The 24160-nt window shown below is 39.1% G+C and overlaps 1 protein-coding gene across 1 annotated transcript; it reads right to left on the minus strand.

Moving 5' to 3' along the window:
- Positions 1–3426: 3426 nt before the first annotated feature.
- On the minus strand, positions 3427–24144 carry LOC129168957 (potassium voltage-gated channel subfamily B member 2-like). Its single transcript, XM_054754839.1, has 3 exons — positions 20345–24144; positions 16451–17175; positions 3427–7652 (listed from the first exon to the last, which is right to left on the minus strand). The coding sequence occupies exons 2-3, from the start codon at positions 17033–17035 to the stop codon at positions 5799–5801; spliced, it is 2439 nt and encodes an 812-aa protein (XP_054610814.1). The 5' UTR covers positions 17036–17175; positions 20345–24144; the 3' UTR covers positions 3427–5798.
- Positions 24145–24160: the final 16 nt, after the last annotated feature.

A 24160-nucleotide genomic window follows, 5' to 3' on the forward strand; every position in this document is an offset into this window, starting at 1 on the left:
GTGGCTTCAAGATGGCTCCACAAATGCCAACTGGTATGGCAAATTTACAATTTTCATATAAAAGAATTCATGGGAACAACAAGAAAGAAACAAGCCGAAAACAAGATGAAAAACAACATTTTTGTTTAGTTTGCAGGCGGATCATATGATCGAAAGATTTTTATTGGATTATCTTTCTTAGTGACGTCATATGCGTGGGACAGGAAGTCAGACACACATTAAGGGAATTACTCTAGAATAGGATTAGGAAACAGGTTTATTTATAAAAGTGAATTTTAACATTCAAACGATGTACTGTACCAGTAAAAATACATACAGTATTGGGAAAATGATACAACGGCACCACCTTCTGGCTGTGTTGACATACTCCACCACCCCTGCGCCTAGTCAATAAATGCATGGGCATTATAGACTTTATACACAGTTTATACACCGATAAACACAAAGTTTATAGCTATAGAAAGTTTTTTTTTTCAAGTTAAAAAAAAGGAACTCACCCTATGCTAAAATGTTTGAGTGTATTATGTCTTGTTTTATATGTCTTATTTTCTCTTGTTAGGTCTACTATATTGGGTCACACGAATGTAAAGGTGACTATAGGGTTATTTCGTGTCTAGAGGAGTTCTCAAATGGTCTCATCCCACATTTTCCAAGGGTCGTGACCCACTTCTGTTTAAGTCAATTTTATTTTTTTTTTATCATTTTTTTTTACACTTTTCAGGATATCACAAAGTACAAACAAACTGCCACTGCTGCAGACACCGGCAAGCAGGGAACTGTACGTACTTACAAAAGCTGGTAGGGAGGACGAGAAAGCTAAGTAACAGGTAAGTATACAAGGCTGGGACAAGCAGGATAAAGGCGTAGATCAGGAGACAATCTGGCAACAGGTAGGTGACACAGTAGGGTTAAAGTAGTCCAGATGAGTAATTGACTGCAGGTGTGTAACGAGTGCCTCCCACGCCAGTCGGCACTGTGCTGCAACAGACGGCAAACAGAGGGCAGCAAAGCAGCACCACAGCTCATGAAAAGCAAGCGTATTAGTTTGTTTTTTTTTGTCATGTCATCTATTGAAACATTAATGCACATAATTACATTTCCATAATGCGTTTTAAAAGACTGTATTAAAGCATTTGGTCAAGGAAATGAGGAAGGACAATTTAACTGCATGTAAATAACAGACGTTTAAATTAAACTTGATAAAAAAATTTAAAAAAATGCACTAAATAAGACCACAAAATCAGATATTTCACTTATACCAAAGAAGAAGATGACTAAAGTATTCCTCAATTTGACTTCAAACTTAAAAAAAACAAAACAAGTCAGACACAGGTTGTATATTTTAATGTCATTTTTGACTCACAGCTTGCGACCTACCCAGAATGGATCCGTGAACCACTTTTGTGTATGTGTATGTGTATGTGTGTGTACTTTATTTATCCCACAGCGGGGAAATTTACTTGTTACAGCAGCAAGCAAGCAAGACAAGTAAAGAACAGTTTTGGGACCCGACGCACAATACGGAATCCTACTTTGCATGTGAATTAGCTCTTATTTGTATTTTTTTTTTAATCAAAGTTAAAATATGGGAAACAACTTCATAGGAGAGCAAAACATGGGGTTTCATGGAGAAAATGGGAGGGCTGACTGAGGGTATGACATATGCAGTTAGGGACTACAGTAGAAGTTTAAGACCACAGCTCAAAAATACGCTGAAACACCACTAAAATAGAAATAAAATGTTCAAAAAAGGACTCAGTAATGAGTAGCTGTGCCATTCTTGATAATCACCTCAAAAATTGTTTTGGGCATGCTTAATGCCAGTGTTTCAGGAGGCTAGTGGGAATGTTGCTCCAGGTGGTGAAAATGGCTCCTGTTGAAAAAGCAAGTCATTACCACACAGACAAGGGCCTTCAGTCATGAGGGATGCCCCCTGCAACATCTCCACATAGCCATCTGCCGTTTGACGCCCTTGCACAACATCAAGCTCTATTGTTTCATTGAAGGAAAAAGCAGCCCAGATTACGATGGCGCAACCTCCACTGCGCCATTTGGGCAAAATGGGCAATTATGTGGCGTTGAAGGAGACCTTTTTCTTCTTAAAAGCTGCAGACGCCGTTTGATGGTTATGGACGGCATCCCTAACAACTTTCATTGGGGTGAGGATTGTTCTGTGTCTTGACCGACAGCCAATTGGATCCTCCGACATTTTTTTGTGTCCACCACTTGACTTTTTTGTTCCATAACCGTCAGGATCTTTGAAGAAGTTTCTTCCTGCGTCCAACCTCAGCAGTAATGGTGCACGGCAAGAGGCCTTGCTCATGCAGCTCAACAATCCAACCGCGTTCAAAGAGAGAAAGCTTTTTTTGCCTTTGCCAGCAAGAGATCATGACAGTGTCAGAGCCTGACAGAAAATGACATTGAATCCACATTTTTGCCAAAGATTTTGGCTTGTTTGCAATAAATTGCTTACTCAAAATTGTTTTTGTCTTCAAATTTAGATGAGGAGTGCAATGCTTTTCTGCATTAGTGGCATCAACGGAAGAGACAAAATGAGGTCATATGGACACATTTATTTCTCTTGAAAGACAAGTCACTATTGACTATGCAGCTGTTGATTGACAAGAAAAGAACCTATCACATTTCTGTTGCACTAGACAGATGAGCATGAACCTCACACAAACATGAGCAGACAGCATCATTGGAAGCTGAGTAGGTGATTGTAGTAATGTTTTTTGGGGATACTGAGGTTGAAATGTACTGTAAGGACTGCAACACTGCAAACAGCCAACAAAACATCAGCAAATGAGTGCGGCACAGTGAGGTTAAAACTGTTGGCCATGTTCCTAAATGTCACAATGAGGTTAAACATGGAATAATATCAGCAAAACCAGAGGATTTGCATTTCAGCATACATACTGTACGTGTCCATTGAACAAACAGGAAACAAAAAAAAAAAGAAAAGAACTCTGCTCTTGCTATACAGTTTTTGTTCACCTTCTCATAAATTGTCTATTTATGAAAAGGCACCATTTATGTATCTAGCTATTAGCAAGAAAATCATATAAAATGCAGTTCACTGTTAATTGACGCTTGGTCAATCTACATAGACTGCTTATTATGTACACACAGGAATGTCTGTATCAATGCAAACATGTTTGCATTCATATGAATGTACAACTTTCATTTGAAAATCATGACATGACAGAGTGCAAGCGTTCAAGTATCCTGAAGGTCCCTGCAGAGGGCGCTCTTTACAACATCAACTCAAAAGTACCGGTATATCCATCCATCCACCCTTCCTAAAAAAATCACACACGCACACACAAGATACACATCGACAATTATTCGAGACCTAAAATGATTTACCAATGCGTCACATTCGTGAGTTATCAAGTGATCAAGGTTGGTTAACTGGTTATGTCATCTAGTCTTGGATAGCACCTTGGATAGCCTATGCCAGGGGTGTCCAAAGTGCAGCTTGTTTTTTTTTTTGGCCCTCGGCCTATTCCAAAAAATATAATTCAACAAGAAAACAACAGCAAAAGATGAGAAAAAGAAAAGGCAAAAAGTTTCATACTACTAATACACTGGTTAGCGTACGCCCTGGGAAGCGACATCAAATATTTTGCCTAGGTTTGTGTACATTTTCCGGGTAGCGTATAATATGGCGCGTCTTGTCGTGGTGTTAATACACTGCATGAGTTCTACTGTGTTGTTAGTGTATTTTTATCCCAAAACGACCTTGTTAGCAGCTTGCTAATACATGGAAACAGGAAGTGGAAGTCAGCTCTGTCGCCCGTCTATGATGTCATCAACGGTTGGCGCTGGAGACGGGCGACGGAGATGACTTACGCATCCTGCTTCCTTGTATTAGCAAGCTAATGGGATGCAAGAGCAAAAATGTTTTGTGATAAAAATACATTAAGATCACAGTTGGACTCACAGAGTGTGTTAATAAAGCACAAGACACGCGCCATATTGTACGCAATTTCACAAATTTTTGACAATAACCGAAAAACACGGTAACTGGGCGTACGCTAACTGTACTAATAATAACAGGCTTTGTCGGGTATTACACAAAGATGTTTTTTCGTGAAACTTGTCAGCACGTCTACATGGGATGCTTTTAGCTTGTTTATCAAATCTTTTGATTGATCAATATGGCAGCTCTCAGGCCTATGCCATCAGTATTTCAACGTGAGTGACAATAAAATGATAATATTGTTTGAATATATGCATACAACATCTTGTGTTTCTTGGCCCACGCTCCTATTTTTGTGCATTCAGCCATGACAATAATAGCAAATGTACATAAATCTCATAGAGACCAAAGCGCCAATAACCTGTCCCCTAATTAGCATTCGCTTTATTATTGTTATTATTGTTATACTTTTGTTTCAGGCATTATCAAGTAAAAAGGGCTAAAATAAATGAGATACAAGCGTAAAAAAGTAAATGTACAACATAGAAAATATTGCTTTGGTTTGGGCTGCATGTCAAGTACTTTGCACAGTACTTGAAATGAGGGACACATGGGCCGTAGTGCAGAGGATGTTCATGTCATGACTAGATTGTGTTGACATATTTTTTTAAAAAGTATATTTTGCCTATTATATTATATAATATTTCACTTCATCATCAATCTTTCCATTCACTCAAGGCTTTGTTTGTGCTCTCATGTGTACCAAAAATGATGAAGTACTCGTCCATGTTTGACGTTGATGTCGAATAAATATATACTTGTAAGGGTGTAACGTTACGCTTCGGTCAGCGTATATTCTGGATTCAGTAAGGGAATGCAAAAAGTAAAATTAGTTAGCTTTTGTGGAAACATCCATCCATCTATTTTCTATGCCGCTTATCCTCATTAGAGTCGCGGGGGTATGCTGGAGCCTATCCCAGCTGATTTTGGCCGAGAGGTGGGGTACACCCTGGACTGGTTGCCAGCCAATCGCAGGGAACATATAGAAACAAGCATTCACACTCACATTCATACCTATGGACTATTTAGAGTCACCAATTAACCTAACATGTTTTTTCCTCCGAAAGCATTTCATTCACCAGTAGGTAATAATTTATAAATATGTGATAATAAAGGTAAAATGTGCATCATACATGTTTAGAAAGCTCACCATTTTTACATGTTGTATTTATGCCTCACTGATCATGTCTTTTTCCCCAAGCATTGAGACGCACGGTTCTTGAACGCACCATAGTCGTGTGCTGGGACGCAAAAGTTTGTTGGCTATTGAAGCAATAGCTTTGACAATCATGGATAATTTTACATTATCATTCATTAGGAACTAGGAATAGTTCCAGCATCTTATCCACTTGTCTGTTTACGTATTTCACTGGGAAGGCCAAGTGTCCCCAAACAGGAGACTTTAACCACGGAACTCTGGCTTCTCCTTGGCACTATAGCTAGCCATGACTCCTGCTAGCCAAAGGCTGGACTGCACTGTGGCTGTTTTCAGAGTAGATGCCATAAACACTTCCTGTCCTTCACTTAATGTGTACCGTGGGAAATCGATACGCCTCTGTACCAAACTGAATGTTCAGAAAATCTGTTTCCAAATCCATATATTGTTACACCCCTAGTAAATACACTGTAGTACCATCTGACAATGTGAGATTTAGATCGTGTCTGGACACCACACAGCTTTACTACCCTTGTATGCAAAAATACATCCAAATGAGGCGGTAGTCGGTTTCTGGACAGCATTCTTGAGGGTCTGAGAGTACTGAAAGGATATGGCATCAGTCCATTCAGTTCCACTTCTGTGAAGGATTTGGCCTCACATGCTAGTTTCATTGGGTGGTGTCAGACTTTGGTCAAGAATGTGGTTTTCTTGCCTTTCCCTACCCTGGGGTGCTGCCTCCCTACCCCCTGCCTCAACAGTTACTAGCTCCTGTGAGCAGTTGAGCATGCCAGTCTTCAGCAGAGGGCTGCTGCTGCTACCTAAACGCTCCATGTGATTGCTCCCCCGATGGCTTAAGCCCGTGAGCTGCCCTTCACCTTCTAATCTCTCACCTTCCCCCTTCGAGTTGCTTGGACTAACAGATTGCTCCGTCAGAGACGCAGCTTGTAGGAGAGCCAACGGAGAGTTAACTTCCTGCGCTGCCGAGCTGGGAGCAAATCTGCTGGACGCCGTGTCGTCTGACAAGAGCTGAGCAAGCCTGGCTGAGCCAGCGGAGGCGGGGGCTGCCGCAGGTGTCATGACTGTCATAAGCACATGCTCTTGTACTCCAATCAGGTCAGCCTTTTGGGCCCTTGTCTTCTGCATGCTGCTAGAATCTGTGGAGGAGCTGCAGGCAGTGGACACTAAGTTTTGCGGACCCTCTTTGACAGTTGTTAGTGGCTGGGTATTGTCAGCGCTTATTGCACTAATCTGGCTCAGATCCAAGGGAGGGGGTACACGCAGTTGTCTAGCACTACTGCTACTACTACCCCCTCCAACACCGGGAAGGACAGAACTTCCTTGTCTGCTTTCTCCACCCTCAGCCATGTTGGAGAATGTCCTTGCTCCTGCACCTGAAGTTTCTTGGTTTTGGGTGGGGTTCAGCACACTCATCTCCATCTCCTCTATAAGTTTGTCGTGCTTTGCTACCTTGTCGTCTAGGATCTTAACATTCAGGCATTGAGGGCTGCTTTTGTTGGCCAAGGGTTTGATGCATTCATGTGAGCCCACTTGAGCCACCTCCTGGTAATGTTTGGACTGAGTGGGACTGCCTACCTCTGTGTTGGAATACTGTTTGTGGTAGCTCCAGCGGCTAGGTGATAGGTGGTTGTCCACAGGACACTTACTGTCCTCCTTCTTTTCAACCAGCACATCTGTGAGCTCCATGTTACGTGCAAAAGCTTCTTTGGGATTGATAGAGACGATACTTCCACTTCGTTTGGCTCTTTCAAGAGCTTCCCTCCTCTTGATGGCCTTCTCTTGCCTCTTTTGCTCCCGATAAAACTCAGAGAAGTTATTGACAATGATCGGGATGGGAAGGGCGATGACCAGCACGCCGGCGATGCAGCAGAGCCCTCCAACAATCTTCCCCAGGAGGGTTTGTGGGTAGATGTCTCCATAACCAACGGTGGTCATAGTGATGGTCGCCCACCAGAAAGAGGCAGGGATGCTGGTGAATTTGGTGGAGTCTTCATCTTTCTCAGCAAAGAACACCAAGCTAGAAAAGATCATGATGCCCATGGCCAAGAAGAGAATCAAGAGACCCAATTCATTGTAGCTCCTGCGCAAAGTGAAGCCCAAAGACTGGAGTCCAGTGGAGTGCCTGGCCAACTTCAGTATCCTGAGGATCCTCATTATTCGAAATATCTGGACCACACGACGCACATTCTGGAACTGCATGACGTTCTTGTTGGACTCGGTGAGGCAGAGAGTCACATAGTAAGGCAGAATCGCCAGCAAATCAATGATGTTCAGCGGCGCTTTGATGAAATTCCACTTATTGGGTGCTGAGAGCAGGCGCAGCAGATACTCCATGGTGAACCAGGCGATGCACACCGCTTCCACGTGGGCCAGGTTTGGGTTGTCATTGAATTGGCCAAATTCATCCACAACCTGCAGCTCTGGCAACGTGTTGAGTGACAGCGAAATTGTGGAAATGATGATGAAGAGGATGGAGATCATAGCCAGGACCTGCAAGACAAAAGTAAGACAAAGTAAGTTTGTGTATGAGCCGTCGCTTTGTACATAAACTTGTACACTGATAATCATATCAATAATTAAATAAAAAATCTAAAATTATATATTTATACATTATGTCATAACTATACAATAAGTACAGAAATCCTTCGTTAATGGCTGTTTGTTGGCCTCAGACTCGACCATGATAAGTGAATTTCCACAAAGTAGGATTCCTCATTTATAAATGGCATATGTTCATAGTCAGAGCACAGAAAACCTGTTTATGACCTTCTAAATATGGTTTTTAACATTATTATAGCCCTCTTGACATGAAATAACACCAATGTAGTCACCTTTACATTCCTATTACCCAATGTGGTAGACATAATAAGAGTAAATAAGACATAAATAAGACTCATGCTTGTGTGTGTTGCTGTAAATGTGTTCTGGTGTTTGGAGAGCTGAATTGGGGGTGGGCAAGAAATTACATTGGGGGTTCAGAGTTGAGTTTTAGCTTGGGGTGGGTTACAGCCGCAACAGTAGCCCGTGTTAGGGATCATTATGCATGTTGTGAGATCATTCAAATGGGCAATAAAAGCCTGTTGTTCTGGCAATCAAGTATGGTGCTTGTGTGTCTCACCGAATTTTACAATAACATCACTGACACCTAGTGACTGATGTAGAATACTACATATCATCATGACGTCTTCTGAATGCTTTATATTTGTATTTTACTTCATTTAGCCATTTGTATGCTTCAGAATGCTTGACTTAGATATAGATATATTAAATAAACATATTTTTTTATTAATAATAGGCCATATTAAACTACAAAACAGCATGATTTATTAATTAATATAAACGTAATAATAAAAAAACATGACTGAATGAAGCTATGAAATTCGAAGCACAAAGAGGTGACAGTTTACGGTATATATATTTAATTGGTATGCTATGTAACGGAATTATATATTGACTAGATGATTGCAATGTCTGAAGACATTGCATGTGAATGCCCAAGCCCATAAAGCCATTTTTAAAGTTTGGGGACTCCAGTGAATCACATTGAGAGCCATTATCCACAAATAGCAAAAACATGGAACAGTGGTGAACCTTCCCAGGAGTGGCCGGCCAACCAAACCCCCAGAGCGCAGCGACGACTCATCCAAGAGGCTACAAAAGACCCCACAACAACATCCAAAGAACTGCAGGCCTCAGTTAAGATCAGTGTTCATAACTCTACCATAAGTAAGACACTGGGCAAAAACGGCCTGCATGGCAGAGTTCCAACACGAAAACCACTGCTGAACAAAAAGAACATTAAGGCTCGTCTCAATTTTGTCAGAAAACATCTTGATGATCCCCAAGACCTTTGGGAAAATACTTTGACGGGACAAAAATGTAACGTTTTGGAAGGTGTGTGTCCCATTACATCTGCCGTAAAAGTAACGCCGCATTTCAGAAAAAGAACATGATACCAACAGTAAAATATGGTGGTGGTAGTGTGATGGTCTGCGACTGTTTTGCTGCTTCAGGACCTGAAAGGCTGAAGAAAAACAAAATGAAGACTTTGGAGTGGCCTAGTCAAAGTCCGGACCTGAATCTTATTGAGATGTTGTGGCATGACCTTAAAAAGGCGGTTCATACTCGAAAACCATGGTGTGAGCAAAGCATTTCATTGGAGAACAAGCGGCATAGAAAATAGATGGCTGGATGAATGAATGGATGGATGTATGGCTGGGTGGATGGATGGATGGCACTACAATGCTGCCTTTGTCCACCAGAGGAAGCCAGAGGAGCCCAGAGCCCAGAGGGAAGCTGACATTATTGCAGCGCCAGACACCAATGGATGCTTTGCTTGGATGCAATGCATTCATTTTCTTATTGGTACTTCTTTGTATATTTCTTAGGTATACCTTTTGAGTGTGCTGTGTGATGAGTTTAGTGTCCGTTGTAAGATGACACCGTGAGTCAGACTGTTGGTGGGTTGACAAGCACTGATAGCACGTGATTGGCTCCTGCCAAAGAGAGCTACTGTTTCCTCAAGTAAAGGTGATGTCACAATTACAACTTATCCATAAATTTGCCTCACCACTGTATAAGCCACAAGGTTCAGAGTTTAAGAAAAAAGTAGTGGCTTATAAATCGGAAATTACAGTATTTAATAGACATCCTAAATAAATAAAATATATATCTCTTATATTGATATAATATATAGTATATATGTATTTAATAGACATACTAAATAAATAACATTATATATTATATCTATTGCATGTATATACTGTACATATATCCTCGCACATTTTCCATTCAGCATTGACTACCCACTTCCAATTTGCAGAGTTTTGGTTACAAATATATTTTTTAAAACTTTTTTCAGGTTTTTCAGCAGAAAAAAGACATCATTCACTCTAAGTGGGTAATAATATGTGTACCAATGTTACAGAGCCCACAGTTTTTACACGTTACATGCCTTTGCTTCATCTTTTTCTTCAAGTTCTCCGGTCATTGAACACATTACAGTAGTTTCGACAGTCATGGATCATCTTAGATTATCACCCACTGGTAGTGAGTAGCTACACATTTTATACTTTAAATGCGTTTAATAAGCGTGTGAGGCATACTTAGGGATTAAACCTGTCTTATCTCGTGGGTGAACAATGACAGTATTAAGTGGTATACAGTACAAATTGTTACTATATGAACTGTATATATTTTTTGGATTAATTTGTTTTAAATGTCCATCCATCCATCCATCTTCTTCCGCTTATCCGGGTCGCAGGGGCACCAGTCTCACTCAGTAGGGAAGTACAGACTTCCCAGTCCCCGACCACCTCCTCCAGCTCCACCAGGAGGACACCAAGGCGTTCCCAGACCAGCTATGTGACATAATCCCGACAGCGTGCCCTAGGTCTATTAATTACATTTAATGTCCATACCTAGACCTAGGTGTTAAATGTCAAATATATTTTACAAATTGTGAGTATACAACAAAGTCAAAGCAGAAATGACATCATAAATGACATGACATAACATACACAAACAATGAAGCAATTGGATTTTGATTAGATTATATAGAAATAAAGGGAAATGAAGGTTCCGATAGCAGCAACACCGTATGCAGTATACAAGACAATAGCAGCACGTAAGATAAACTTGATGAACACCACACCTGATACCATTTGTACAACACTTGCAAATGTTGCAATTTCACATATTTGGTATGTAGTGATTGCTAGATCGTTTCATGATTCGGGTCGACTTCATGAGCATGATGCATTTTCCATGTTAAAGTACAAAGTGCGTTGACATGAAGTCCTAAAATGTGTGTCCATAAGCATGTGTCGTTGCTGGCCGCAGCCCTTGCTAGGACATTTCAGGATAATTCTAATAGGATTGTCTTGCTATCTATAGACAAGAAAGAGGGGGTAGAAGTGGTTACTCAGTCTTTCTTACCCCCCGACAAGAAGAATCAAGTCATCGTAGTAGATATATATAAAAAAAAAAAATCTTGTAAAGTTGAAAAAAAGCAATTAAGTAAGTTGATAAAGGACCTCTCGCAATGTGTGTGTGTGTGTGTGTTAGAAGGCCAATGAACGCATAATTAAGTGAAGATTTTAGCAATTTTTGTATCAGGGATAGCTGAAGATAGACACAAGCAACACAAAATAGGAAAACTGCAACATGCAATACTAAATGCTTACGTTCTAGAGTGAAAAGACCGTCGGTATTCTGAAAGGAAACCTCTGGGTTTAAGGTGGATTACACAAGGTCACATGAGGTACCAAAGGATGAAGCCCACAAATGTGTTTTCTCTCACTGCTGTCCTTCCATTATGGAAGCCCGTTTCTGCCGCTGGCAGAAAAAAAATATCCTAATGGTAAGTATTAATTATGAGATAAAAAAGTCTAAGTTATGAGATAAGAAAGTCATAATTATGACGTAAAATTTCTGAATTATGTGATAAAAAGTCATACTTATGAGATAGGAAAGTCAGAATTAGGAGATAAAAAGTCAAAATTACAAGATAGAAAGTCAGAATTATGAGATTAAAAATCCAAAATATGAGAACCAAACTGTGCATATGCCAAGAGTCATGTGACACAGGCTCCAGTGAAGAAGGCAGCGCATTTTGATGTTTTATTTCAAAATTAGGCCTTTTTATCTCATAATTTTGACTTTTTATCTCGTAAGTTTTACTTTTTATCTCATAATTATGACTTTCCTATCTCATGATTATGACTTTTTAATCTCGTAATTTTACTTTTTATCTCATAATTATGACTTTCTTATTTCATAATTATGACTTTTTATCTCATAAGTACGACTTACCATTGGGATATTTTTTTTCTTTCAGTGGCGGGCTTCCATATTCTATAAAGAAGAAAAGCCAGTGTGTTTTTTTTTTTATTTCGTTTTTTTGACCGCAGAAGGGGCCGCACGGTGGTCTAGTTAGCATGTTGGCCAATACAGGAACAGTCTGGAGATCGGGAAGACCTGGGTTCGATTCTCCCCTGGGCATTTCTGTGTGGAGTTTGCATGTTCTCCCCGTGTGCGCGTGGGTTTTCTCCGGGTACTCCGGCTTCCTCCCACATTCCCAAAAACATGCAGGTGACTCTAAATTGTCCATAGGTATGACTGTTAGTGTGAGTGGTTGTTTGTCTATATGTGCCCTGCGATTGGCTGGCGACCAGTCCAGGGTGTACCCCGTACACCCTGTCAGCTGGGATAGGCTCCAGCATACCCCCGCGACCCTAATGAGGATGAAGCGGTATAGAAAATGGATGGATGACAGCAGCAGCACTAGCAGCAAGTCAAATGCATTACAGATATTTTCATGCTCTGCTGAATGAATGAATGAATTTGGCTGCCAAGATGGAGGATCATATATACAAGCTCACCATAAAGGGCTAAGAATTTTACAACAAAATGTATTTTTTTTGTTATCATGTTAGTGAGTAGTAAAAAATAATGTTAAAAAAGTAATAATATTACATAAAGAAAATTTAAGGTGAATATTTAAGAACGTTGAATAAAACATTTGGAAAATAAAAAAAAAAACAAAAGCAAAAATTGAAAAAAGAGCAACAGCTAAATTATTGCTGCGTCCATGACAAGAAGATCCCAGAGTACTGTGTTTTTGCCTGACCTTTTTGATGGAGGTTTTTCTTCATTTCTTGGACCTTTTTGTATGAAAGACTGCTAGTCTCTGACCTACATGTCAAGTTGAGACAAACAATATGTCTGTAACAAGAATTTCAGGTAACGTTTAACTTAGATATCAGGAGTCCCTAATGTCTGGACATATAACATACACACATAATATACAGTATACAAAAAAGTTCAATTGAATTAATAATTGATAAATAAAATAAATAAAAATTAAAGAACTCATTTTCTTAAGATATATTTTAAATGAAATCATTTAAAAGGTGTCTCTAAAGTCTGGACATATGATATGGCATAACATTATATAATTTTATTTACATTTAATTAATAGTAATTAATTAATACTAAATAAAATGAGCAATTTTTAAACATAATTACAATGAAATATACAGGTGCTACAGGTGTTAAAAAGAAGAAAAATATTTATTTAGATTATATGTATATTTATTTTACTTTTCTGTATAATTGTATAATATATGCATTTTTAACCATGTGTTTTTGGGGGACACCCTGTACAAGTACAAGGGCTCTCAATGAAAGACTATCATTAGAAAGTAACAGTCAATACACTCACTTCACTCATTGCTTCCTGCTACTACTCCAGATAATAACAATAATAACTCAGTGTTCTCATTCATGATCCTAATTATCCATCCATATTGTATCGCTATCCCAGCTGAGAGAGAAAAGGCGGACTACGCCCTGAACTGTCCTTCAGGTGCCCCCTTACACACTGATGATCGAGTTTGGAAGTAATATACATTTAAAAAAGCTCCTTCAGCCAACCAAATGGCTAAATCAGAGTATTAATTAACAATAATGAAAAACTATAGTCAATAGTGATAATAAGATGAATAGGGGTGATACTACTGTTAATGTGCCCTGTCCACCTACCATGCGCACAAAGGACTGGATACACCGGTCCACCTACTCACAGTCACAATGTTAGCAGTAAAAGGAGATTATAAACTATTCTCAGGAAGGTGTGAGTGTGTGTGTGTGTGTGTCGTCACTAGCTCTATAACCCTCTCCGTAACCCTGATTATGACCCCAAAAATGAAGCGGCAACAATGTGTCACATGTGAAATTTACATGTTATCACTTTTTTTTGCGTAGTATTATTCAGTTATGAATAAAATGTATTCAAACATTAAAATCTCACCTTGGGTAAAAATTGCAATCGTAATTTCTGGCAAGTGTACAATGATGGTAATTGATTTGGGACATCGCTACACTGTCACAAGTCAAACACTCGGGAACTGGGTACACAGTATACACAGTATACTTATTGAAGTATTCCATTTGAGACCCAGCCTGCTGTGTCTTTAAGCAGGAGGATTCTGTCATTGGTTAAGAGCTGAGTGACACACAGCGTCATGGCGCACGGCTTAAGAGGCTTCCCTCCCGCTGACACAACACTTCTGAAATAGTCACAAGGACCTCTGTTATATTTAGAAATCGTGACCTTTATTCTTTATTATGTTAATTTGTGTCATATTAATACCTGTGCGAAGCACTGACTGATTTATTGGACTATTTTGTCGACTAGTCACGGACGGGTACAGGTTGACTTGGGTGACTGGGCCAGCATGGCTTCATTTCCCAATCTTCATAGGCACCGTCAATGTGTCAATGCTTGTTTGTCTCTACATGCGCTGGAATATACTGTAGTAGACATTTCACCCAAGCCTAGCTTGGGTCGCCTCCAACCCCCACAACCCTGACAGGATAGGTGCTATAACATGGATGGATGGTGGATGGATGATAGATGAATAATGGGTAGATGGGTGGATGGTGGGTGAATGGATGATAGACAGATGATGTGTGATCAATGGATGACGGGTGGAAGAATGGTGAGTGATGTTGGATGATAGATGGATAGCTGGATGATGGATGATGGAAATCTGACTAAAAGTACAGCTCGCCCGGTGAACAGACATGACTTGACATACTGTATGTGGTTAATGTTTTCCACATGTAAATGGTTACTCCTTGCTGCAAATAGTTGGCTGTTAGTCAAGTTGACATCCACCTGTTCTATGGAAAGTATATAAGTGCCATCTGCAAGCCAGAATCTTCATCATACATTGCTATGTCCTCTGTTTGTAACAATGCCACAATTTTATGATCTATGCGCGTTATAACGTTGTCTGGTACAGTTCTCCTCCATCAAGTAGTCTGTCCATTCATTGCATCCCGTGTCCATTGCCATACATCAGTGATGGATGGATGATGGGTGGATATATGATAGCCAGATGGATGAATGGATGCTACACAGATGATATAAGGATGGATGATGGGTGGATGATAGATCAATGGATGATGGATGGCTGGATGTTGGGTGAGGGATAATTTGATGGATGACAGAAAGATGAATGATGGGTGATAAATGTATGGATGAATGATGGATGGATAGATGTATGGGTGAGGGATGGGTGATGGCTAGACGATGGATGATGAATGGATGGATAGTGAATGAATGGTCGGATGATGAATGGATGGATGGACGATGAGTGAATGTATAATGGGTGATGGATGGATGATCATAGAAAGATGGATTGATGATGGGTGGATGATGGATTGATGATGGATGGATGGCTGGATGATAAATGGATGATAGATAATGGATGGATGGATTGATGATGGATGGTTGGCTGGATGATGGGTGATGGATGGTTGGATGATGTTTGTATGATGGGTGGAGTGATGATAGAAAGATGGACAGATGATGATGGGTGATGGATGGATGGATGGACAATGGGTGATGAATGGATGGATAATGGATAGCTGGATAGATGATGAAGGGATGCATGCACAATAGACGGATGGATGGATGATAAATGGATGGGTGATGGCTGGCTGGCTGGCTGGATGAATGATGGATGGATGATGGATGGGTTATGGATGGATGGATGAATAAGAGAAGGATGGATGGATGATAAATAGGCGGGTGATGGATGGCTAGATAAATTATGGATGGATGATGGATGGGCCCCGCGACCCTAATGAGGAGAAGTGGTATAGGAAATGGATGGATGGATGATGGATGGGTTATGAATGGATGGATGATGGGTGGATGAAGGCTGTATAGATAATGGATGGGTGATGGATGGCTGGCTGGATGATGAATAGATGCATGGATGGATTATGGCTGGATAGATAATGGATGGATGCTGGATGGATGGGTGAGGGATGGCTGGATGATGAATGGGTGGATGGTGGATGATGGACGGGTAGATGATGGATGGATGGATGGATGATGGATGGAGGGAATAAAGGCGGCAGTAGTGACGTCTGCAACAACTTTCGTTTCATCCAGGATGTAAAGAAATTGCAGGTGTTGCAGTTACATTGTGTGTTCCACATGTGTTACTTGGTATGTTATTTTTGGTCACACCGTGTGTGAGGGAGGCCTCTGGTTGGTTTGTGTGGATATGCTCAAGCAAAGTAGTGCATAGACAGAAGCATAGCCAGGACTGCCAAAATAGACATCTTTATGGGCATCTCAATTACTCACTGTTTTCCAATTCTCAAGTGGTTTTGGCCTTCGAAAAGTGTGCATCGTCTGAACTTATTAGTATTGAGTAGCATCCAACATTCCTTTAGGGGGAACACCAGGAAATGTGAGCTGCTATTACCTTTGCTGCCACAGATGAGCTGGGCTTCTCCAGAAGATCCCAGAGTTTCTGTCTCTGGTCGGGACAGCAGCCGAGGTCCTCCTCCTCCCCGTCCTTGTCTCTCAGAGTCTCTGCCTCCCTTCTCAGCTCCTCGTTCATCTGCTCTTTCTTCTGGTGATATCGCGCCTGGCAACAGGACTCCAAATAGATCTCATCGATGCCCCAATAGTCCAGCTCCTGTCCGAAAGACAGGGCGCACATCTCCTCCATCATGTGCAGCTTGCCCGTTCTGTAGAAGTTGAGAATGGAGGAGAAGGCCACAGGATGGCGGTCAAAGAAGTACTCGTTCTCAGAGAGGCTGTAGTCATCGCAGACTTCCAGCAATGACTCGTGGGTGTTGCAGTCTCTTAGCTGTCCCAGACGGGTCCTGGGTAGGCGGTCCAGTGTTCGCCATAGAACTTCATGTGTTAGACCCCCAACATTGAGCCTGACCCTCCGAGAGCGGGCCTTGACGCGAATGATGTCGATGGGTTCGGGGGGCAGTATAGGAGCCCCTGGGGTTCGGCCGCTGACCTTCGGCGCGCTGTAGAGCACTTTGTCTGCCATGTTTGAGGATGTTTGAGGATGCTTGTGGATGCGACGTTTACTAGTCGGTGGTGGTGGCTGGTGGGCACAATGTGGCTTCGGCCCACCAAGCTCACCTGGCGCTTTTCAGATAGGAGTAGAACTTCTGCTTGGCTCCATGGCTACAAACAGACAGTTCAAAGAAAAAGTATGATTATCAGAGTACAGTAAGTGAATTATTCCAACATAAGAAATACTGCAATTTTACTCAAATACAGTACATACAGTCATATAAAGTCCTCTTCTGTCTTTGCTGTTTAATTTTCCACAGAAGTCTTACTGTATATTGGCAGACTTAGTAAAACAACAAATTGGAGGACAGGATTATGCCAAAAAATATCACATTTGCACTACCATACAGTACATATGTATTTCTACTAAGACACACATTCATGTCACACTGGCTTGCTATGATTGTCTGCTCGAGGCCTCTAGTCCTCCACATGCTTATCACCTGATTCCAATAGAAGACTTCTGTTCAGGTTGTATTGATTTTATTAAATCGTACCCCTCATTATTCAGAAATAACTTGTCTTGTCTTCCATTTATTTTGGAGCCAACAGCAAATTTTCCCCTGACAATGAGTAAAAAAACTTAACACTGCAGCATACGCCTCGTCTCACAAGCCGCAAATGAACACAGTGTATGCTTCATGAGTGAGGATAACATCGCTTATTAGTTAACTTTTTGCACTTCATTATTTTTCCCAGGTGAAAATGTGCCAAGGACAAGGAAAGCCATCACCATGGAAATGAAAATTAAAGATAATAAAAATCTCAAGAAATACACACCAATATTGGCCGCTATTTAGGTATTAAACATTCGACTATCACGGCCAGCATTCAATATAAAGAGGAAGTCTTTGAGCACGATGACATCTACTCCTATGAAAGAGACAGTGATAAATAAGGAGTGCAGTGGTCTTATCATGGAGATGGAAAGGTTGCTGACCAGAATCAGTGCTGTATGTCAGTGAGAGAAGGCACATTTGAAGTATTCTGTGAGTGGCGTACGACGGCTTGATGGTTTGTTTCTGTAAAAAAATTTGTGTGGAGCACAGCAGGCTTATGGTGCCATTAGATGTCCTTTGACAGTGGGACGTTATCTGATTGTATAATGGCCTTCCACAAATCCTCCTCGGGGCATTAGGCTTCGTCTGCCCTGGCTCAAGTCTGCCTGAGTTAATTATAGTCCGTCTATCTTCTCCTGGGACACCCATAGGACACACAACTATGTCACCATCCTACCTAAAACTATCCTTGCATTTCTTATTTGACTTTTTCTAAAGCTCAGCTTGATACCAACATCATCACATATGTTGTATCATGGAGTGGCAACAGGAAGTAGCGACTACTGTAACTGCACTCAAAATCTTCCATTGTCATCTTGGTTCAAGAAGTTCATATTGTAATGAAGGAATGATGTATGTTACAGGGTATACAGAACATATAAGTCATAGACGCATATAAAAATTTGATCACAAACAATTTTTAAATATTATAATAAAGTAATTGTACAAAAATAATAATTTACAATTTATCATACATAAAAATATAGTCAATAGCAATACGAATAAAAAATAAAAAAAATAAAAAAAATGTAAAAATGTGTCAAAAAAAGTTAAAAGTTACTAGAAATATATTCTATATAGTCAAAAAAAAAATTAAATTACAATAACAAATAATTACAATAACAAATATTTATAAACATTTATATAATTTTTTTTCAATAAAAATCTATTTTATATAGCCGTCTAAATATTTTAAGTCATTCATTATTTTCAATATAATTACAATCAAATTATTGCACAAATTTGCATAATTTATCATTTATTTTAAATATATATTCTGTATAAAAATATAAATATATAAAAGAATTATTTTGAAAAATAATTACAATAATTCTAAAAATTCGTATTATTTACAAATTACTGTCAATAAAAATACATTCTATATAGCAATATAAATACTGTATAATAAACCATTAATTACTTACAAATTCCTATAATTTAAACATTATTTTAAATAAAAATATATTCTGAATAATAATGGACATATAAATATATTAAGTCATTTTCAAAAATAATTTCAATAATTGTAAAAAGCTGTAGAATGTAAAAATTATTATAAATAAAAATATATTCTACATAGGAATATAAATATATTAACTCAAGAATTGTTTTCAAAAGTTAGAAATGTTTAGTAAATGTTTAGTAAATACATTAAATCATTATTTTCAACAAATATTACAATAATTTTAAAAATTCTTATTATTCAAAATCAATATTTCAAATATATTCTATATATCAATACACATATAGTAAATAGTCATTTTCTAAAATAATTACCGATATACAATTTGCAAATTATTGTCATCACATTAAATCTAAATTCTATATAACAATGAATAAATAAATATAAATGTATCAAATCATTTAAAAAAGTAAAAAAAAAATTTAAATCAATTAAAACTTCTTTTACATAAATAATTAATATATTCTATATAACAATATATTCCATTTAAAAAGGAAAAATACATAATTGAAATGAAAAAATAATTACTTAAAAAAATATAATGTACACTATAATATATGTACTTTTGCCTATGTGTCATTCAGGGACACCCTGTACTGTATTCAGTGTCATTGGTATGTACAGACCCTTAATATGGAGGGCATATGCTTGATATTTTGTGCCTGTGTGTGATCACATAAAATAAAGCTTTCCTACTAGTGTTTATCTGTTTCACTTATGAAATCAGGCTCATTATTAGAATGTGTATTTGAAAAAGATGACTACCAAACCTATCACGTATTTGGTTAGACATGCAGATCTTGACATGAGATTTTTTTTTAAATAAATGTTTTTCAAAACCATTTTCTTCACTGCATGATCTGTTTTATAATGTACTTTCAGGCCTTAATGTCAGGAGTATACATGAATGAAGTTCTTTGCTTCCATACAGTACAAGCTTATGCAAATGAGTTGATTTGGAGCGTTTGTGTATACTGTTTTCCATTCCGTTTTTAAAAAAAGCCTTTTCCAATTGAACAGTTCCTGATTTATCTCTCAGAATTAAAGTCTAATGTGAGAGAGTTCATTTCTAATTGGTTGTCAGGAGATTAGGCTGTGGTTTATCCCGCGATTACGCACCTGAACGCATCAAGTTGAAAAAGTACACGACGCACAAAAGCTAGAGGCTAAAAGTGAACAAAAATGTTTCACCCAATCGACTTTGTCACACGAAACGTACAAATAAGTCATCTATTTACCTCACAAAAGTGAATCTTACCTGTGTGGATTTTGGTGAGGAACTCTTCAAGTGGAGCTTTGCCTCTTACTGGAAGTCCCAGCATAGCAGCCGGGTTGCTATGTCAGCGGTTCTCCAGTCCCGGCTACATGGAAGCTGTGGTAGATACTAGCGAACACCCACATGTTGGCCAGGAGAAGACACATTCAGGAAAACTCTTCTTTGCGCTTCCCTGAGGAACTCTTCCACACAAGCAAAGAGCGAAGACGCCAACAGAGAACTGCCAGCCTCGTGGACAAGAGACTAAAGGATCATTAAGACAGGGGGAGGGAGCGACAGAGAGATAAAGATAAGAGAGAGAGCATGCAGGCTGTCTTCAGCACTAAGGACAGCTCCACATCATTACCTTAGTGTGGGCTTCACACTGGATCTCTGCACTTTCCCTGAACACACCATTGTTGCTTTGAGACGCAAACTTGTAACTATGATTCCATGTGTTCATGGATCATCTTGCATTATCATTCATTAGTGGTGAGTCGCTGTACATTTTATACTTTACTTTCATAAGTTGTATCGCAAGTGAACAATGGCAATTGAAGAGAGAAGGTGAGGGTTCTGCATCTGAATCTAATCATGACAAGCATTATTTTTATTGCAAATGATGAGAATGTCAACGTCAAGCTGGCAGGAAGGTTTGGAGGAGGAGCGAGCAGTGTGTCAAAAATAGACATTTTTAAGGGCCGTATCAATTGCTTGTGGTTTTTCACCATTCGCTGGCCCCATCACATAACGCTGACAAAGAGCAGGGATGTGCTGTATCTCACCACGTCGCGCTTTGAATTTTGCGGCTTCTCTCTATCATGGTTTGTCAAAAATATATTCATTCATAAATCATGCTGTTTTGTGGTTGAAAACGGCCTATTGTTAGTCAAAAACATGCATATTTAAGTCAATTTTACATACAGTATTGTTTGCCTAATTGAAGCATTTTCAAGTATAAAAATGGCTAAATGAAGCAAAATACAACACAGTGCACAGTATACAGTACAGTAATCCCTCATTTATCGTGGTTAACTGGTTCCAGACAACCCATGAGAAGTGAATTTCCACGAAGTAAGGTTCCTCATTTACAAATGGAATACTTTCGTAATTAGAGCATAGAAAACCTGTTTACAACCTATTAAATAGGGTTTTTTAACATTATTAGAGCCCTCTGGACATGAAATAACACCCCTATCTTCACCTTTACACTCGTATTACCCAATAAAGTAGACATAATCAGAGAAAATACGACAGTGTATAAGACGTGCTCGTGTGTGTTGCTATAAATGTGTTCTGGTGCTAGGGGAGCTGAGTAGGGAGCGGACAGGAGGTGACGTCAGGGATTCAGAGTTGGGTTTTAACAGAAGCCCGTGTTAAGTCACAACCCATCGTACAGGCTCCTACAGCCGGTCTATGTTAGTTATGTGTGATACCACTGATTTTGTTTCCCATCCGATACTGAATAGAATTCAGGGTGGTATCGGTGGTACCGATATTTTGTGTAAATTCACTGAATGTGTCTGGTAAATTTTATAGTAGTGTAAGTAGTGTATTTCATATCATAGCATAAATAAAACAAGACTATTAATTATTAATTAAATATAAATACATCATTTAAATAAATGAATCATTTAAATAAATGACTTAATATTTTTTATATATTTAATTTAAACTGTAACATATATTGAGGTAGCAGGGTGATTTACAATATACCCAAGCTAATATACAGCAACAGAAAAAACAGGATGCTATTTTAAACAATAAAAAAAGAAAATAAGTAAAATAATAAAAGCATTAAAATCAATGAGTAATTATTATTATAGTACTATAAATGTAAAACTTGATGCACAATTCACACGTGGCTCTATTTACGATCAGTCATCGTTTCAACAGACATCACCTCAAATGACTGAAGTATCAGAAGTATGGATACTTTAAATTGAGAATTGATTTTAGAGCATGAAGAACTGGTATCGGAAGTATCACTAGTCTACATGCAAGAAATGCACGAAGGGCGTCCGTGTGACGTGCTGATTTTCGAGCTGTAGACTGGCCGCAGAGACTATTTGTCATTTCAAACATATTCTATGGGTGCTTCAATTTTTTTTCAGGTTGCAAGACAAACTGACACGGTTCATACGTCTGCGTGCGTTGTCTGTATTGCCAGTGTGTTTTTTTGTATGTTTGGCTGGTGTCAAGTTTGGGCAAATTTTTTTTGTACATAACACTTGCAGACTCCTATGTGTGTCGTGCGCCACACGTACACCCCACATACGTAATTAGTGTGGCCTACGGACCTTCAGATATTTTGTTTGTCCTGCATGTGTGTCAAGATCTTAATCCTTCATGTTAACAACTACATTCTCCACGAACGACAACCCCCCCATACACACAGATTTGGGAAATGCCAAAAATCACACAGACAAAAAAATACGGTTGAGACCTAGGCTTCAGGGATTATTGTACCTGTTGTGTGATCATTCGAACCTGCAATAAAAGCCTGTTGTTCTTGCAGTCAAGTATGGTGCTTGTCTCACTAAACAAATAAGCGACCAGCGTAGAATACTACATACTGTATGTCTTTGAAAGCCTTATATTTTTATTTCACCATGTTCATAGAAGGCACTCAGAAGATGCATTCAAAGATGTTGTGATATGTAGTATTCTACACAGTTCATTCAATGTCAGTAGTGTTACTGTAATGTTGGATGAGACACAAAAGCACCAGACTTGATTGCCGTAACAACAGGCACAATAATCCCCATCACGGGCTACCGTTGTGACCGAAACCCATGCCAAGCTAAATCTCAACTCTGAACCTCCGACGTCACTTCCTGTCTGCCATTTCAGATCCCCTAGCACCATCAACAAACACGAGCATTTGTCGTATTTTCTCTCATGTCCACTACACACTGAGTCCCCAACTTACGAACACCCGACTAGCGAACATTTGCAGATACTAACACAAGCCGACTGGTCTATATTTTATTTTATTTTGCCTTGTAGTCGCTCAATCAGTATTTATACTGCTACTGTACATGCTTGACCAGTAGAGGGCACTGTGACACTGCTAATGGGACCAACAGAGGCAGCGTTAGAGCTAATGGGACCAACACAGTTAGAGTTAGACGCTGGGGAGACAAAGCTAAATAGAAAGCTAAATTGTACAACCCAGACAGAGCGTGTGATTAAAGTTTATGAAGAGTTAATAGGCCTGCTTAATTCTACACCACCCACAGAACACTACCTCTTTTAGAAGACTCTAACGACCATGACGATTTGTCCTTTTTTCAATAACTCCTCCTCCAACTCCACCACGATGTATGCTGGACCACTCCTCTTCAAAGGTAAATAACATTTATCATTACGTATTATTACATAATTTTTATTGTTTTTTTCATTAATTATCCTCATTTAATGTTACTACTGCATCCAAACTCATATTTACATACATACACATATACTGTATATGTATACACGTACATGTAGTACCTATATCATTGGTAATATTACCTTTTCCCCTACTTAAGAACAATTCGACATAAGAATGGTCGTCTGGAACCAATTGTGTTCGTAAGTTGGGGACCTAGTGTATTAGGTGATAGGAGTGTAAACGTGACTATAGGGGTGTTATTTCACTTGTAGAGGGCTTTAATTATATAAAATAGAGTATTTAGAAGGTTGTAAAGAGATTTTCTGTGCTTGAACTACAAAAACATTAAAAAACCTACTTTGCGGAAATTTACTTATCACGGTCTGGCCTGGTTTGAAACCAATTAACTGATATAAAGGAGGGATTTCTCTATATGACATACA

Source organism: Dunckerocampus dactyliophorus, chromosome 2, assembly GCF_027744805.1.
Source record: "Dunckerocampus dactyliophorus isolate RoL2022-P2 chromosome 2, RoL_Ddac_1.1, whole genome shotgun sequence".
Classification (NCBI taxonomy): domain Eukaryota; kingdom Metazoa; phylum Chordata; class Actinopteri; order Syngnathiformes; family Syngnathidae; genus Dunckerocampus; species Dunckerocampus dactyliophorus.

Excerpts from the sequence above, each read along its gene's own strand:
- LOC129168957 (XM_054754839.1), bottom strand. The coding sequence starts at position 17,035 with ATGGCAGACAAAGTGCTCTACAGCGCGCCGAAGGTCAGCGGCCGAACC. Across the intron at positions 7,653-16,450 it reads GCTCATCTGTGGCAGCAAAG|GTCCTGGCTATGATCTCCAT; the intron begins GTAATAGCAGCT and ends TTTGTCTTGCAG.